General features: G+C 34.8%; 1 protein-coding gene and 1 long non-coding RNA gene across 2 annotated transcripts; one reads left to right on the top strand and one right to left on the bottom strand.

The window, feature by feature from the left end:
* Positions 1-7,624, top strand: LOC122586332 (deaminated glutathione amidase, chloroplastic/cytosolic). Its single transcript, XM_043758329.1, has 9 exons — positions 1-201; positions 4,391-4,527; positions 5,046-5,174; positions 5,306-5,364; positions 5,680-5,792; positions 6,191-6,283; positions 6,752-6,854; positions 7,055-7,137; positions 7,307-7,624. Exons 1-9 carry the CDS (start codon positions 109-111, stop codon positions 7,346-7,348), a joined length of 852 nt encoding a protein of 283 aa, XP_043614264.1. The 5' UTR covers positions 1-108; the 3' UTR covers positions 7,349-7,624.
* Positions 7,625-10,493: 2,869 nt separating this feature from the next.
* LOC122589919 lies at positions 10,494-12,142 on the bottom strand. The gene is made up of 2 exons (XR_006322373.1): positions 11,529-12,142; positions 10,494-11,440 (listed from the first exon to the last, which is right to left on the bottom strand). It is a non-coding gene; the product is annotated as an uncharacterized LOC122589919 (long non-coding RNA).
* Between the last annotated feature and the right edge of the window lie 7,027 nt (positions 12,143-19,169).

Consider the following 19,169-nt stretch of genomic DNA (forward strand, 5'->3'; position numbering starts at 1 on the left):
CAATCAATCAAAACAAACTTAAAACCGAGGTGCATTACGCCACTGCTGTGTAGTCCAACTCATTTTGGAATCACCGACCAGCGTGATATCTGTGGGTGGGGGGCGACGATGGCAGCGAACTCCGTCCGTGTGGCCGCCGTTCAGATGACATCCATCAACGATCTTGCTTCTAATTACGCCACTTGTTCACGCCTTGTTAAGGTACCCCCCTTTTTTGTTTTTCTTCTTTTCCTTCTATATCTGATATCACAACAACAATAACAACAACAGGACCCAATCCCTGCACGGGGTATTGGGGAAGTAAGCTGTAGACAGTCTTACCTCTACACAAAGGTAGAGAGACTGCTTCCATAAGGACCTCCGGCCACAAAGGAGTGCAAGACGGAAAATGAGAAATGTTTAGGAAATCATACCTGTCTGCCGAGAATCTGAAAAGAAGAAATACCTGTCTGCTGGGTCCGGCTACTATGCGGGTCGAACGTTTATCACTCATGCTTCCTACGGATATCTTAGAAACATGTTTGATAATACAAATACGAAAGCAACCATATTGGGCATATTAAAACAACATAAAAGTAGCAAACTAATACGTAACTCGAACAAGTAGTGGGAAATAACAAGACAAACATACAAATAAATAAGAAATGACAAAACCTGAAAAGATCCCGATTGAGCCAAGGCAGTAACTACTTCTAAACAACCTATGAAAAAAAGGACCTTAGGCCACCTAGCTATCCTAATCCTAATCCTCTCACCTGCTCTTCTAAACCAATAAACCAGTCCTAAGCCCCTAGTCCTCTAGATAAACTCTCATTGGTCATGTCCTCCGACAGCCATCTTGGGGGAATCAAACACAAGAGTAACCTCCCCCCTCGGTTTAGGCCTCTCGAGACTCAAGGCCAAAAACCCCTACGAAAGGTCACAGAGAACCAAAGTCTAAATAAAAAGTCTACTTAATCTAAAACCCATATGCCTTACCCTCGCATTCCACTACCTCTACCTGGAAGCTCCTCTAACGCATTCGAAATTCCGTACTTCCACATCCATCTACCTACCACATCCATCTACCGTCCTTCTATATTTGATAAGAATACTCATAATTTTATTAGAATTTTCTTTTTTTAATTTTATTTTATGAAGTGTATGGTTCCAACTTTTGTAAGAAATATTGGTTGATTTGCTTGCATATATATAATAATATGTATTGAATATCTAAGAATCTGGAAGATATAGACGTATAGACTATAGTTAGTTGACACTAGGAATGAGCTCAGTATCAAAGTACCAAACAGGTACCCTACCGAGAAATACGGATACTTTTATAGAAAATCATTACCGGATAGCAAACCGTATGTATATGGAACCATAGTGAACCTGTATTGTGGTACCATACCAGCACAGGACTAAAAGTTTAAGTGTGGTGCACCAGTGGCATCTTCCTTGTCATTTTGTCCATGTTTCGTTACGTTAATGGAAGTGTGATGCTCCTATATTAGGTGCAGCGTATCATCATAGCTGGTAAGTGTAATTTTTAGTTCAACAACAGAATCCAATCCAGACATTGCACACACTACAAACATATACTTTCACAATTCCATTGAAAACACAAAAATTGAAAATTTTGAAAACATTCCCAGTTGCCTCTTTTCTTCCGCCATTTAAGTATGTCAAACTGGGATGTAAATTCAACTTGGGCTCATTAAGGTACCTAATTAAATCGGTTTTCATTGAAATCGACCTACTTTCTTTGACGTGTAAATATTTTGTGAAGAAGTATTTCTTTCTATTACATTTGAGTAGGTTCTGCTCGATAGCTCGACGAGCTTTCAACACACCGGCTCGATTATGGTCCAAATATGGCTTGAGCTCCGTTGAAAAGCTCGATAATATATTATACGCAAGGTTAAAGAATATAATATAACATAACATTATTATTATATTAGAAATATTATAACATCAAAATTCCAATCCAATTCCATTGCACACACTACAAGCATAATACTTCATAATTCCATTGAAAACGCAAAAAGTTGAAACATTTGAAAACATTTCCAAGTGCATGTTTTCTTCCACCATTTAAGTATGTCAAACCGGGATGTAAATTCAACTTGGGCTCATTAAGGTACCTAATTAACTCGGTTTTCATTGAAATCGACCTACTTTCTTTGACGCGTAAATATTTTGCGAAGAAGTATGTCTTTCTATTACATTTGAGTAGGTTCTGTTCGATAGCTCGACGAGCTTTCAACACGCCGACTCGATTATGGTCTAAATATGGCTTGAGCTCCGTTCAAAATATCGATAATAGACCCAAGGTAAAAGAATATCAAATAACATAAGTTAAAAGTCAACGTTATAAATCCAAAATATTATAATCTCAAAATTGCAACACCAACATTCTTAAACCCAATTCTAACATTAACATAATTCATAGGGTATGTTTGGCAATAATAGCTGTAGCTGGTAGCTGGTAGCTGTAGCTTTTAGTTGGAACTGTAAGTTGTAGCTTTTAAGCACAGCTGTTAGCTATAGCTTTTATTTTTTAGAGGTGTTTGGTATGAAAGCTGTAGCTTCATCTTAAAAGTGTAAAATGACAAAAATAGACGTAACTAGAAAATATAGTATATATATAAAAATTAGTATTCAGTTTAAAATTTAGTCCATAATAAATATTTTGTTAACATGTTATCATAATTTATATCATATTGGATTAGTATTTCGATAAACATGTCTGTTGATACAATGATAATGATGAGAAGGATAAGCCATAAGTTCTTACCTTTGAAACATGTGTTGAATAATAGAATATCTCATATGATATTATTTGTGTATTATCTAACATGAGTTGTTAATAAAATAAATCATCAGAGAAATTGCATCGGAGTCATCGGAACTGTCTTTGAAACAATAGCAACAATGATAGATATGGGTAGTTAAGTACTTTACATACCAAAAGCTGGTAGCTTTTCCAAAACGTTAACATGACTAGCGTTCATATATAGAGCTTTTACTCCTAATCTAAAAGCTTCAAGCTGCATCAACCAAACAAAGCTTTTTATTGAATAGAAGCTTTTCGTAAAAGCTTAAAGCTAAAGCTCTTCAAAAGCTCCTAAAAGCTCTCTACCAAACATAGCCATAGATATTAGAAGTAGATTTTACTAACTAAAGGTCAGATATCTCAAATACTTTTAAACAATAAATTTTCAACTTGACAGCATGAGCTTTAAAAGCTTGATTATGTAAATGAGCTCGCAAAACTCGATAACCACTCTAGATGAGCCATTAAAAGCTTGCTTGTTAAGTATTTTGAGCTTGAATCTAAGGATTTGGCTCAATCTCGAGCTTTTTTCGGTTGCAGCTCCAGGGTAGCCTCCTAATAGTAGGACACCTTGATTTTGTTTAATGATTAATTTAACGCGAGAGAGATACGATAAGTTTGCGGGAAGTTAAATAAGCTTAACGACTTTTATGTATTTTGTTGTTATCTTGGATCCCCCTGTGAAAATGTAAATGCTTTTGAAAAAGATGATCTGGAATGAAGTAACCGAGGATTATTCCATGTCTAAACAATTTATGGAGAAGAAAGTGGCAGAGATGGTGTTAAATGTTCAGAGTAGGTTGGGTGAGTTGTTTCAAACCTACCAAGAAAGGTTTGAAAAGGTCGAATCTAATTGGCGATCCGAAAGAATATGTAATAAAGATGATTTTAAATGTCATGGAAAGACTGGCTTGTTCATGGAATAATTACATGCCAAAGATGGTAACTCGGTTGCAACGGAACCAAGTTAATTAGGTACTTTAATGAGTCAAAGTTGAACTTTAATCCCAGGTTTGATATAATTAACTGCTGGAAGGAAAATGCAATTAAAGTTTTTTGTAATCCTGGAAGTGCATGTTTGAGTGTGTGCAATGGAATTAGATTAGAAATTTGTTTGTGATATTTTTTTATTTTTTTTGAGCTTTGGCACCACCTTCACTTGCAGTTCCACAGAGACGAAATCCAATGGAAGCGCACCTCTTTATTGTTTCGTCGTGCTTAGACTAGCTGCGGTCCTGTGTCGGACTGTCCGTATGGTACCTGCAGACGGTACAGTATTGGTTTTCTAGAAGATTCAGTATGGGGATTACTTGGTACGATACTGAGCTCACCCCTACATAGAACGATGTTGGATCGTTGGATATAGGAAATTGTTTGAGCATAGTTATCGGGTTTTTGAGTTTTAGTTTTAGCTTTCTGGTTAATATTGTGTGATTAACATTGTGTTTGTTACAGTTGATCTTAAAAAAGTTACCTTGTTTGATAAAAATTGTTAGTGTAGAACTGTAGAAGTGGATCCTTTTTTGGTGTATTTCATTTTCTAAGTGTTTCCTTATAAATTATGGTTTGTAGGAAGCTGCCTCAGCTGGGGCAAAACTTCTTTGCTTCCCTGAAAATTTTTCATTTGTTGGTGCAAAAGACGGAGAAAGCCTTAAAATTGCGGAGCCATTGGATGGACCAATTATGAAAGGGTATTGTGCTCTAGCTAGGTAAGCTTAAGAGATAGACCAATTTTATTTTCCATTCACACGTCGTTACATCAGTTGATCATGCTAGCATATATTAATAAAGTTGGCTCTATATTGGTCCATCTACCTGACTACCTATGAATGTGCTGATTTGTCAGGAGTCAAATGAGTCGTATATTCAGATAAGAGGGTAATGGGGTTTAACTGGTCCAAAGTTTCCCACATTTTATATGTAATGTATAAAACCCTATAAATTGTTTTTATTTAAATTATTTGTATCGTTATTATTGTAAGAATGTTGGTATAGAGATTATAGTTAATAAATTAACTGGTTATCATAAAAATTTTAAAGTTGGACAAAAGTGTTTGCGGGTTTACCTAATCCTACCAGAAACTTTTTAGCTGTAATAAAAATGAGCGTTTCAAACATGAACCTGCTTTGACCTGACCAGTCCATATTGCCATATTTAACCACCATGTTTAGGATTTGTTCGTACAAATCTTAAAAGGTTAGAATTTAATGTTTTGACGTGTTACAGGGAGTCGAGCATGTGGCTGTCCCTTGGAGGATTCCAAGAAAGGGGGTCTGATGATGCACACTTGTGTAACTCTCATGTTTTGATTGATGATGCTGGAAACATTAGAAGCACTTACAAGAAGATGCATTTGTGAGATGTCTGACATTTGCAGGGTTTATATCTTTTGTTTATAGGAAGCTATTAATTAGGATTCACTGCATAAGTGTTAGTTGCAATTGCTCAAATCCCCATTTAGAGGTTTTATTTGTTGATATGTGAAGGTTCGATGTGGATGTTCCCGGAGGTGCAGTTTATAAAGAGAGCAGCTTTACAGAAGCAGGTATGTGGCTCATTTACTCTTACTTATTATCAATCAGTCTCTTAGTTCTGTGAAAAATGCAATGCAAGACTTGACACATAGCTCAATAATAACATTTTTACTACTAGTATAATATCTATAATAGACCCTGTAATGGTCAGTGATGCATAAAGAACTAATTTTGAGATGAAACTAGTCAAAAAGGGTAGATTGTAGCAATTACCTTGGGAAGAAGGGAGTATGTTTTGGGTAGAATTCTATTAATTGGCTGTTGATATTTCTGACTTTCAAGAGTTGTAAATGCGCCACTCGTGTTTCTAACTCAAAGGTTTGTAGGGAAAGAGATAGTTGCTGTGGATAGCCCATTTGGACGTTTGGGTCTGACAGTATGCTATGATTTGAGATTCCCTGAGGTCTATCAACAGCTACGCTTCCACCATGGAGCAGAGGTTCAAGCAATTCCTCAATCTATATAGCTTTCAATGGAGGTGTCCGTTTTGACCGATTTATTTTTGAATTGTTCGATTTTGGTTATATTTAATCCATGAGGAATCTAATAAATTCTTTTGGTTAAAAAGAAAGGAGTAAACGTGTTAAAAGGTGCCTAAAGTGGATTTTTCCTTTTTTTAGTTAAGCCTCCAAGTCACTTTGTTTTAGATAATGAATGTATTGTTACATTTTTTGACATATTGATCGTGTATAAGAATGGATGGAAAAAGTTGTTTTGATCCAACCTTACCCAACCCGTTCTAAACTTTTTTGACTTATTGATTATGATGCCACCTGTCAATTGAAGCCTTCACATCTGGATCAAAAATTGTTTACATGCCTCTAATATGGTATGCAGGTTCTGTTAGTTCCTGCCGCATTTACAAAAGTAACTGGTGAGGCACACTGGGAGGTTCTTCTTCGTGCCCGTGCCATAGAGACACAATGTTATGTATGAATTACTACTGTCATTTCCTATCAGTTTCATGTTTTATGAGTTTCATTTGCAATAAAGGTGGAAGCGTTGACCCATGGGTTGATTTGGGTTGTATTTTACTTTGAGCGAGATAAATTAAGATATATCGATTGAAAATCACTCGAAGTCAATTTTTAATGCATACAATCTTTTTTTTTCTTATTCATCTATTTTATGGATTGGTATTGTAATAATATTGCTCTTATATACATAGTTAATGCATCCATTAGTTGTGGATGTTTTAAAAAACGCATTCCTTTCGACCTGGTTCATTTTGATTTGCTTTGAAAATGACCGATTCCCATATATGGCCTCTAATTTGCACCATGTAGGTGATAAATAGCTATTGCCATTCTGTTTGTGCGTTTTTGGGTTGGGGATCCTTTCGTTAGTTTTATGCCATTGAACATGTTAGGAATAACAAACTTCCTGCTGTCTGATCAGGTTATTGCTGCTGCACAAGGTGGGAAACATAGTGAGAAAAGAGAGAGCTTTGGTGATACATTGATAATTGACCCATGGGGTACTGTAATTGGTCGTCTACCAGGTAAGATTTTTTATTTTTGATACTAAGTTTAAAGGGAGGGGATTCCCTAAAGTTATCCCAACTTGTCAAGTCAAGTTGGGATAACTTTAGGGAATCCTTTCCCAATTTAAAAAGCCTTTTGTCATGGAGTTCTCTTTAGATTAGAAATTATTTGTTCTTCTATTAGAATTTGATTTAGAATTTGAAATATGTGTTTTCAGATAGAACATCGACAGGAATTGTGGTTGCAGATATAGATTTCTCATTAATCGAAGCAGTGAGAACAAAGATGCCAATATCCCAGGTAACAACAGATTATTAATGCATCTCCAATCTATTTCTCAATCATTTGAAACGTGCACACACACACCCACACACATACACATAGTTTCATATATGGAAGCTGATTGATGCTATGGGTTCATTACTTGATGTTTTATACTATCAAGTTTTAACAGAGTTATTCTTTTCAGCATCGGAAGCCCATCGAGTTCTGGAATCAAGCATCCAATTGAACATATGATGTGAGGTCATCCCCTTGGAAACTGAAATTCTGTTCACTTTTGGTATAATTGTGTTGTTTCATTATCTGATAATTATCAAAATTTTCAGCCGACGACAATCCTTCAAAGTATACATCTGGTAGTTTTATGTTTTTGAAGTGTTCTTTTTATATCTTGTAAATGACTGGTATTTCAAACTGTGCTAGTAACTGTCTTTTCGTATTGTAGTTATATGACTCTTATGCAACCAATTAGTTGAAGATAATAAGATTTTGGTTGATTCGATAATTTTTCTTAATATTTCCACACATAAAAACGTTATACATAAAAATAACTGTTTCCATGAATAATTATCATCATGTATAATGTTTTTGTGTTTGTTAATCATAGCCTGTTACTAGCAAATTTTTGGTATATTTTCGTAATTTGACTTGTTTAAGTTATATCATAAACCAAATAAATAGCCTTTAAATAAATGAGGTGAAGGGTAGTCAATTCTGATGTAGTCGTCTAAAGTTTATATATAAGAAGGTACAAAGTTTATAAAAGGTAGCAAGGTGACAAAGCGCACGTTTGGGGTAATTGGCAACTCTTTGTGAAAGTCATAGTCATAAACTCATAATAACTTATTAATAAGAACTGTCATCTAAAACTCGTGAGTTAAATTCTTGTGTATAATACAGTAACTACATACTAAAAGATGAGGCAAAAAATGTTCTGCATCTCCCCGGCCAGAAGCTTTCAAGATAGGTAAATATAAGGGGGGAAAACAGTTAATAATGACTTTGCTAGAAGTTAGGGGAAAGCTTCACGTATGGTTTTGAAGCCGAGCCTTTCCAGCAACGGGGCCTAGAGACTGATATGATGATTTGATTGGTTTAGGTAAGGCGGCCGACCTACTACGGGCACCTGTAGGGATTAGTGTGTGAGACCGCGATCCACAAACTGACGCATGAGACTCACCCATCTTTGAGTAATGTATATATCAAATAACCTTTTGAAAGTTAGAAAGGGGCATTTACAAAATATATTCTTGTCAAAATCAAGAAAATCATGTTTTTTGTTTTGTGCATCCATTTTGGATGCATATTCTTCAAAATGATGCATCCACAAAAAAACATGATTTTTTTGATTTTGACGGATCAATGTGTTGTTAAACACTTAAATAATGATAATTAGTTATGCACTATGTCAGTTATATGGACTTTTAATGCATCAAAATGATGTTTTTTATGTGTTCTCACCGTTCTTATTTTTAGACTGTTCTCACTGGAGTATTACCCTATATATAGGGGACAATCAAATAAGAACAGTCTTAAAATAAGAACGGTGAGAATACTTAAAAAACATCATTTTGATGCATTACAAGTCCATAAAACTAACATAGTGCTTAACTAATTATCATTATTTAAGTGTATAACAACACATTGGCTTGTCAAAATCAAGAAAATCATGTTTTTGTTTTGTGCATCCATCTTGGATGCATATTCTTCAAAATGATGCATCCACCAAAAAACATGATTTTTTCGATTTTGACGGATCAATGTGTTGTTAAACACTTAAATAATGATAATTAGTTATGCACTATGTTAGTTATATGGACTTTTAATGCATCAAAATGATGTTTTTTATGTGTTCTCACCGTTTTTATTTTAAAACTGTTCTCATTGGAGTATTACCATATATATATATATATAATGGACATGGAAACTTGGTTTTTCACCATATATTAAAAAGATTCCTAACTTTTCACTAAATGATTGAAGTTGCGTAACTAACTTAAACCCAAATGACCATGAGTATTTTCTAAATTTATTATGTGAGCCTGAGGGTGAGTTTACCCAAGGTCTTGGATTCAAGTCTTGGAGTTCTCATCTCAAAAGTATTTTTTATGAGAAGAGGGTTAAAGGTCATTGTTGTCTTCAACATGTCTGAATCGAAACTCACTTCGAAAAAATAAAATAAAAAACTAACCATTATCTGTCATCGAAAAAATTCAACTCACCGTTGTTTCACTTCGTAAAGTGATGCGCGTGGCTTTTTTGACATATTCATATTCATGTTATTCACATTGTTGTAACTAAATGTTTCTCATGGCCAGTACTCGCTAATTCTCTGCTTTATCACATGATACTTTCTATTTGTTCATTGAAATGTGAAACAACAAATATGCAAATGACTAAACGACAACTTTGAGGTACCATTTTAGACGTCCACTCAATATTGAGCACAAAACTTTATCTAAGACGAAGAGACAAATGACCAATCTTAATTGAGTTCAAATAATTAGGACATATACAATTAAAAAAAAAAAAGTAAACGGATGGGAACCGTGGTCACATGCACATCTTGATAGCCGGAACACACAACGCATATAACTCATGACCGGTGAAACACAATCCTCACACAAGAAACACTAGATATATTTCTCTACTTGCTTTGACAATGTTTGAACATATGACATTAGAATCTTCATCATGTGGTTTTATGTGATCACATGATGACAGTACCGATTGATCTATAATCAATTGGTAGATATATAATATATATATATATATATATGGTGACATAATTATTAACAACTTAGAATGTCTAAACACATTAAAACACATTAAAGACACATTCTTATTCATGTTATTCACATTGTTGTAACTTGTAACTAAATGTTTCTCATGGCCATTACTCAGCTAATTTTCTGCTTTTATCACATGATACTTTCTATTTGTTCAACGAAATGTGAAACAACAAATATGCAATGAGTAAATGCATTCACATTTCACACAAGTAAAAACCTTTGTTGCAAAGTAAACATACAACTTAATTTAGTATTTGGCTTTAACTGTTTGCTTTCTGTGCGTCTGTATATAGTATTTTTATAAATATGTATTCAATGAATATAATTAATTTATAACAACATAAGTTCATTTAATCGTTCAGAAATGGTAAATTATTTAACACATTCAACACTGCTTTAATTACCAAATGTTGTATACATAATACTACTACTAAATTACCCCTTTAAGACAACGTTTTCTTGAAAATGTTTGCCTGACTTTCCAAACTTCAAAAAAGTTGCGCCTTTTAGTGGACATTTTTGTCTTTAAACACCAATCACATTACACAATATGTCATCTATATATTTTGAACGGCAAATTTCTTATAACACCTACATCACTCCCAAATAATCCTAAATACATCTGTGTCAAGAATTGATCCCTGAACTTGCAGGAGCAAAAATCTCTACCAAACTAGCTAATGCACATTGTTAGTTTCCTATATATTGAAGTAAGCATCATCTCAAAACATTCCACACATTGCAAAGTCACACCACTAAACCTTTCAAACCTATATATATACACATAGATCAATACAAAGTATTTGCAACAATGCTTGATATCTTCGGATCACCAAAACAACCTTCACTTTTCCCTGTGACGGTTTCTTCACTTTCGCCGATCTCCAAAGAAGATTACCTTCTCTTCTACAAAAACGAGCGATCCTTATTCAGTCTTTTGCTTTTGGTTCTTCATCGAGAGGTCGTTCAATCGATTTATGTAATGGGGTTTCTCATATGGCTAGAAAGAGATGGGTATACCACAAAAAATCTGGTTGAAATCATGATCATTTCTTTGTCCCCAGATGTAATCGATAAAGTTGCTGATGAAGTCGTTATATGCCTCAAGTTCTTAGCTGACAAGAACTTCACTTTTGAAGAAGCTAGCCGAGGCTATGATATATCACTACTTCAAAGTTTTCTTAATAGAAAGAAGATACATATGCAAGAGATATATCATAATCGAGATTCGATTTTTGATGAAGTGTCTACTATAGCAGATGAGGTTTCCATCAAGGCATTTGACGACATTTTGGAACAATTCATCGGCCCAATTGTCCCTTTTGGCTATGCTGAATTTCGTACACAAATGGATCCTCTTGGAGAAAATGCAAGTCATGTTGATCTAGTCGAAATGTATATGATTCGACACAGAAATTCAGTTTTGAATCAATTGGTCAACATCCATGCTCCATCAAGTGATCCAGAAAAGGAGATACCTCCAGAAAATCGGACAATCTTCCTCACATTTTCAAAAGGGTATCCGATATCTGAAAGTGAAGTCAGACAATATTTCACTAGGTATATAAACAATATTTTTTTCTAAGATCTTTATATAATCATTAATTACGAGCTTACAAGAAATTAGAATGCAAACGGCCAACAAGGTTCGCTTTTAACCTTTCTTGTACAGCAAAATCAAGAAATTTTAAAACTACATTCATAGATTTTGGCATTATAACGTTACTAGTTTACTACACATGACCCAATTAATCTTTAATCTATATAAGAAGTAGATACATACCTTTTCATTTAACATTTTAACTTTGATTTGATCAGAATGTTTGGGGAATTTATTGAATCCATCCATATGCAACAAGTTGACCCAGATAACCAACCACTGTTTGCTCGGATTGTGGCTCGGTCATCCTCTATGGTTAGAGCCGTGGTCGATAGAGATGGTGATGGACATGGAAAATCAAAATACTCTATTAATGGAAAGCATGTCTGGGCCCGGAAATATGTAAAGAGAACATCATCTAAGAATACCAGTGAAGGCGCTGCATCATCACAACTGATAGTATAGATCTTCATTCTCTATGCGGATCAATGCAAGTCGGACTGTAGCTTGATACAGTCATGTTCTTTATTTGAGCAGTCTACATGTAAATACTATATAAAATTCAAAGTCGGATTATGTAAGTTACATTATTAACTTGAAAATGGAATTTAATTGACTTGTCAAACTTTCAAGATGTGGTAAGGCTGTAAAGAAATATACCAAATATGAAGAGAGCTTGTTTTCTTTTGTTTAAATTTAGTTGAACAAACGAACGATTGGAAAAGAAATGTTGATTTTACTTTTGGGTTGAACTTTACATAAAAGTTGCATCTGTTAGAGACTTAGAGGGGGCACATATAAAGTTTACATAAAAAGTTGCGTCGTTTGGAAGGAGACCGAGCACAGTCTTGCCCCCCAACTAGGTTACTAGCTTTGCCTATGTATATGTGCTCATATAAGTTCAAATATCAAACCAGACAAAATGAAGAAGTTATATGTAAGACCTGAGATATATTCATATATATATCACAATCTACTAAGGATATATAAAAAGCAATGATCTGTAACTTTTTACTCCGTAATACATTTATATTTGTAATAGTATTAGTATTACTACTATTATTTAGGATTCTTAACAGAGGACTTGTACAATTATGGATTTGGATTCCTATTTCTCTGATGCTTGATAAGAGAAAATGCAATTGGGTGAAATTAGCTAAGAGAGTTAGTATGCATCCCAAAAGCAATGTAAGGAGAACTGGCCTATGCCGCCTATCTCTTAGATATAAGCCAGTATTTGGTTCTTTAGCATTGCTTATTTGCCTCAATTCATGAAAACAAGAAATTCATCTTTTATATAACTGATTTACCATATTTCATTAATTTTCAGCCAAATTAATACAACCATAGATGATAGACCTCTGTTAAGGATTCCAATTTCCTGTGTAAAAGAACAAAATGTGTAGGGACTATCCTTATTCTGCAGTTCAATCTCTATGTAAATTCTACATAATTAAAAAGCATACTTAAGCCTATGCCTTTATGTTATAGTGCTGCCATACCTTATTCACGTTATTATCAGTTTCTTCTTCTCGGTTGTACTTCTCATACGCTTCAGCATCGTCCACAAACACACTTGCATCAGACAAAAATAACTCCCGACCACTGCACGACCATAGAGTGATCAATGGGATTATAGGATATCAAATAAAAATGAATATCACATGAGCAAACAAACCTCATTCGGTCATTCTTAGTCCTCTCCCCTCTCTGAGCAGCCAAACAAGCATCTCTTTCTACCAGCTTCTTCCTCTTCCACTCCATAAACAGCTCAGTAGTCATTGGTGAGGTCATTTTCACTTTTGCATGCTAATAGAGTTATAGAACAAGCAAGCCAGTTTGGAATAAAAACTGAAAAGGCTATTATAAGTCACATTTTACAAAAATATTAAGTTAGAGGTGGCAAGATGTATGGGTCAGGCAGGTGGGGTAACAGTCAAAAACAGGTAGTCTATGAGCTGTAGGCAAAGCTCGAAAAAAACATCCCTGATAACCTTTTTTATTGAAAATTTGTTTAAATATACAGATTATTTAACAGACTCCATACATAAAGAATCATGTTACTAAACGTTGAATTCAACTAGCTTAGAAAAAAAAATAAAAAAAATTACTGTATGACCTGAATGATTTACTGTTTGCACAAGTGATATGTGAGATCCGATCAACACTGTAACACATTTCAGAAAATTTGAAGAGAGCACTCTCCTAATCAGAAACATTTGAAAGAAATATTCCGAAAACTTCGATTTAAAGACTAAAGAAGTAGAAACTGATTTCACGTTATTGCACACTACTCTAATTATAACATCCCGCCTTGACTTCTATATCAGTAAACACAAACAAAAAAGGAGAATGCTAACCTTAAAAGTGAAAATACAAATCAATTGTTTTTATGCTAAACTTCGATCAAGTCATACATCTAACAAGAAAAATGAAACAGAACACTCTCCAGAACAGAAAATTTCTGACTAATTCAATTCAAAGACTAAAGACATAGAATCTGATTTCACCTTATTGCATTCTACTCTAATCCAAACAGCCGGCCTTGACTTTTATAAATACTAGACCAGAAAACACCAACTGAAAAGGAGAATGATAACAATAAAAGTGGAAACACCAATCTACTGTTTTAATGCTTAACTTCGATTTAAGTCATACATCTAATAACTCAATGGCAAGAAGGGAATATTTAAGTCATATATCTAGTAATATATACCAAGAAAGGTAGACTAAAGTCACTTAGATAGGAGGGCATGCAAAGATGCTATTATCCATACATTGCAACGCTAGGGGATCTCTGCTGGCTATTTCTACTGGTTATACTTTAGCATGAGTGCATGCCCATAGTAACACTTCATACAATCATACATATGCACAAAGCAATGGAATTGAATACCATTTCCCCTATTCAAAAACGCTAGCAAATGATCATGGACTATGGATCTATAAAACTAAATTTAAATCGCCTCATACAACTTGACTCGTAAATCATAAATTTTTAATCAGGAAACCATCAATAAACATGATAGAAACTTACATATAAATTATTAAAATTTCAATGATACAGTACACATACATTATAAGGTAGTAGTAAATAGTAAGAAGCTAGTAAACACCTACAAAACACATAGAACAACTGAATAGTAAAATTTCAATTGTCATACTATATACATCATTATTATACAATGAAACCTCGTTATGAAGAAGAGGCAGCAGCAGCCTTGATCGCTCTCTGCAATTCACTCTCCACATCATTTGCAGCCGTAGCACCACCGTTCTTCTTCACTTCTCTCTGCCCATGTGCCTCATTTCCGACAGCATTCCTCTTCATCCTCCACTGCTCAAACCCATCCGAATTCTCAACCACCGGTACAGGCACAGGAAGTGGAACAGTCCTCTTCCCACCACCACCACCACCACTATATCCGTTTTGAGTCCTTAACGACTTCCACGACTTCATTTCCTTTAATTCGTCCAGCGCACGTCTCATCTCTCGATTCTCCTTCTGCAAATCACTCAATTCTCTATTCATCCAAGCATACATCCCTTTCAACATTTCGAATTCCCCCAAATTACCTGAACCATCCTCATTTTTCGCTACATTTCTATTCACTTCCTCTTCATTCACATCAAGTCTCTCAATTTTAATCTTATTAACTCTCAAATACGGCATTTGTTTCTCGTAATTCGACGGAATCCCAATACCCCATCTCAAATTCACCTTAACCCGTTTCGTTAATGGCAATTCGGTATCCGCAGACATCAAAATACCCGATAAAATCGAGTCTTTTGTAGCTGATTCCACTCTCAAATCCTTCCAATTTATCGGTCTATCCAATGGCACAAACCCATACTCATTCCCATTTTTATTTTCACTAACCCCACCACCATTTTCCTTCACATTCGAAACAACGGAAGAAACCGATTTACGAAGCGAAAAAGAACCCAACTTTGGTTTAAATTGGATTAAAAAGCTAGGGTTAGGGTTAGGGTTTTGTGGGGAAAAAGAAAAATTAGCAGAAATTATTAAAGGGGAATTATTGGGTGAACCATAGAGGCTTACGCCGGATTTGAGAGTGACGGTGAGAGGTGCGGCGGCGGCGGCGGTGGTGGTGGCGGCGGCGGTGGTGGGGGTGTTGTAAGAAAATTTAAGAGAAGGGCCGGAAAGAAAATGGGTACGGAGGGAAAGGGAGAGTTGATCGGAGGTGGTGGTGGTGGACTGGTGGTGATGGGTGGCGGAGAAACCGGAGAGGAAAGGAAAACCGAAAACGGTTATGGGGATTTTGGCGTTGAAATGAAGAGGGGTTGGTGGGTTTTTTGTGGTTTGATTTGGGGATTGGTGATCTTCCAGTTTAACGGATAATTTCATGGCTGATAATGATGAAATGACGGCTAATCGGAAAAACGAAAAAAAGGAAGTTGGCTAGTAGTGGCAAGTGAGTGTGTTTCAAGACTTGAAGCCTTGAAGGTGCGGTTGGCTTTGTGGCCTTGTAGATTGTGTTTCTTTGAAAGAAAAATAGGAAATAAATATTACATTACATTACATTACAATTATTACTATATCATTAATGGCGATTACATTAATGGCGAGGCTTATGAACAGTGCCACGTGTCATGTGGCGCTGTTCTATTGGTTCGTCTGTATTTCGCGTTTGTCTCAGATTTTGCCATATCAGATTCCGTTAAGATTATTTTTTGTTCGGTTTTTCTTGGTTTCCTACATAGTTTTTTTTGCTTTTGTGTTTTCTTTCTATTGGTCCACCTATACCCCGCGTTTTTTCGGATTTTGCCATATCGGATCCCGTTAAGGTTATTTTTCTTTCGTTTTTTGTTGGTTTATTACATAGTTTTTTTGCTTTTGTGTTTTCTTTCTATTGGTTCATCGTATACACCACATCACTATTTACATTTTGTCATTTTGGATCCGTTTGGGGTTTTTTCTTGGTGTTCATCATAGTTTTTTTGGCTTTTGTGTTCCCAAATAATATATTGGAAACTTTTACTCAACATTTTATTTTTCCTTTGTTATTTCTATTTTCTTTAAGATTATTTATCTTTCGGTTTATCTTGGTTTTTTGATACCTTTTTTTTTGCTTATATGATCTCTATTATTGGTTCATCATATATCCTGCATCACTATTTAGATTCTGACATTACGGATCCCATTTGGAGTTTTTTTTGGCATGGTTATCAATAGTAACCATGCTTATTGAAACTTGACACGTGGCATCGGTTATAAAGTGACACATCGCGCGTTTCTTATAGTTTGGATTTTGCCATATTACATCCTGTTCGGATTTTGTCACGTTTTTTTCTTTTTTAGTTTTGTTTTTCCTTTTCGGATTTTTTTATTACGGGTTACTTCTGTTGTTTTTTTCACACTTTTTATTTGTCATTCAACCTTATTGTGATACACCCCGTACCACTACTTGCATTTTGCTATATCGCATCCACTTGATATCTGAATTAATATATTGATATTTTGTCATATCACATCCCGTTCAGGTTTCTACTACGGGTTAGTTTTGGTTTCTTGCATACTTTTAAACAAACATATTAATGACAAAATTATAGCTAATTAAGCTGTTGAAAATTCACGGCATATATACTAAAATAACGAACCGTTTCAACAAAGGAATTAAGACCCCGCAACGCGGGGTACAAAATTTTCTATTTACAAGATTAAAAATATCGAAGTCAGTGGAGCAACTCCCATTTAAAACAACTTCATTTCGATATTTTCAAATTACCCATTATCAAAGTTAAACGAATAGCTTTCTAGACATATTTAACCCACCACATTAAAACTCAGTTTATTGATGACACGTCATAAATACACTGACTCACCACACTGAATCAATTTTATCATTAACCCCCACACTGAAAACTCAGTTTGTTGATGCCACGTCATCATTTATATCAATATTTTAAAGCTACATTATATAAAATTGTAAAACACATTATATTAAATCAAAAAACATATCATATTAATAAAAGTATTTTATTAATCAAAAATCAAAACGTAAAATCCAAAAAATTCCTATAATTGATCTGCTTTTAACACTTAGTAATACTAGAAGGGTTTTAAATACAAAGTATATTATTCAAAGGGGTGTAAATTAAAAAAACAATTATAATATAAAAAAGAAAGTGGACGAAAAGACTGACCCCCACCAAACCCTTCTTCTTCTTCGTTGAACACCAAAAAAAACACAATTAATTACTTTTTTTTAACAAATCTGGGTTTACAAGGAAAAATTAATAAATACATAATAAATGCACAGATAAAAGAAGCCAATACGTCAAGAGTAGCAGCGCGGTGGCATCCGCGCTAGGGGATACGCTGACGAAAACGCCGACGCCTTTAACCCACCGCATTGAACTTCCGGCGTATTGGACGGAAGACGCTGGCAATACACCCAGCGTTAAAGACGGTCTAAGATTGACTTGTACTTTTTCGTCGCCAATCATCTTGTTAATCCAACTTAGTAATTCGGAGGGTGTAGCATCAGGAATGATAATTCAGAGCCAAACTGAAATTAGGCTTCAATCACACATATGCCCACGATTACCAAATATATGGTTCATTACCAACAATTAATTACCAATCGAGACATCATTTCATAATATCGTAGTAGAACAATTCCTAATATGTCTAGATATAGTTGTGTCTGGTAGAAAATGAGTCAAGTGTATTAGGGCAAAATTAGAACAAGTGCAACACTGATCCTTTAGTTTGAAATGAAAAGAGGCTATCGGTTCCATGTACTGCAATAATAACTTTAGCCCAAAGCGATGAATAATCCGAAAGAATACGGCAATACCCCAACACCATTTACATAATAGTACAAGATTCAAGGCTTCAAGACTACTAATACCTAATCCACCAACACTTTTCGATGCTAACACAGACGACCATTTAATCCATACCATCTTTTTTTTCTCCTTATCTCCTCCCCCAAAAAAATTAGACCTCAAGTTTATTCAAAATAGAAACAAGAGTTGGAAATAAAGAAAAGTAGTAAGTTCTCAGCGCATTCGCAATTATCGGTTGCCAATTTTTCATACACGACAGAACTGCTCCAATTGAGATTCCAAGGTATTTGAAAGGAAAAGGTTCTAGTTTGCAACCAAATTTAGAAACTACCCTCTACTAGCTTCTTCGCTAGATTGATCTCTTTGATGAGTAAGTTATTATACATTAAAGAAATTCTAAAACATAATGATTACATTTTAATTTACACTTATACTACCTACATTAATTAAGTATTTGGTTTTTTTCATTTTTTTCAACTAAGTTGTTGACTCCAAAGTGCCCTTCCTTTTCATTGACTATTTTAAAGATGCATACTTGAAATACCTATTATATATAATTGAAATATCTATAATTTCTTTAAAGAACTTGATTTACAACATCTACTCATAATTCTCAAATAACTACGCTGCCCTTTTTACATCAATTACAATTACATTAATGACCACACCCCCACCGCAACCGCTGCCACCACCCGTCACCATATCACGCGAGCATATGACTAGTACTAGTAAATTTCATGATAAAGGCAATCTGACGAATGTTTAACGCAGGCTGCGATTTACACTGAAAGGCCATGTAATCAGTTGTGAAATCGAAGAACATTGACACAGATACTGTAACA

Source organism: Erigeron canadensis, chromosome 2 (assembly GCF_010389155.1).
Source record: "Erigeron canadensis isolate Cc75 chromosome 2, C_canadensis_v1, whole genome shotgun sequence".
Taxonomy (NCBI): domain Eukaryota; kingdom Viridiplantae; phylum Streptophyta; class Magnoliopsida; order Asterales; family Asteraceae; genus Erigeron; species Erigeron canadensis.

Excerpts from the sequence above, each read along its gene's own strand:
- LOC122586332 (XM_043758329.1), top strand. The coding sequence starts at position 109 with ATGGCAGCGAACTCCGTCCGTGTGGCCGCCGTTCAGATGACATCCATC. Across the intron at positions 202-4,390 it reads CTTGTTCACGCCTTGTTAAG|GAAGCTGCCTCAGCTGGGGC; the intron begins GTACCCCCCTTT and ends TATGGTTTGTAG. Across the intron at positions 4,528-5,045 it reads GGGTATTGTGCTCTAGCTAG|GGAGTCGAGCATGTGGCTGT; the intron begins GTAAGCTTAAGA and ends GACGTGTTACAG.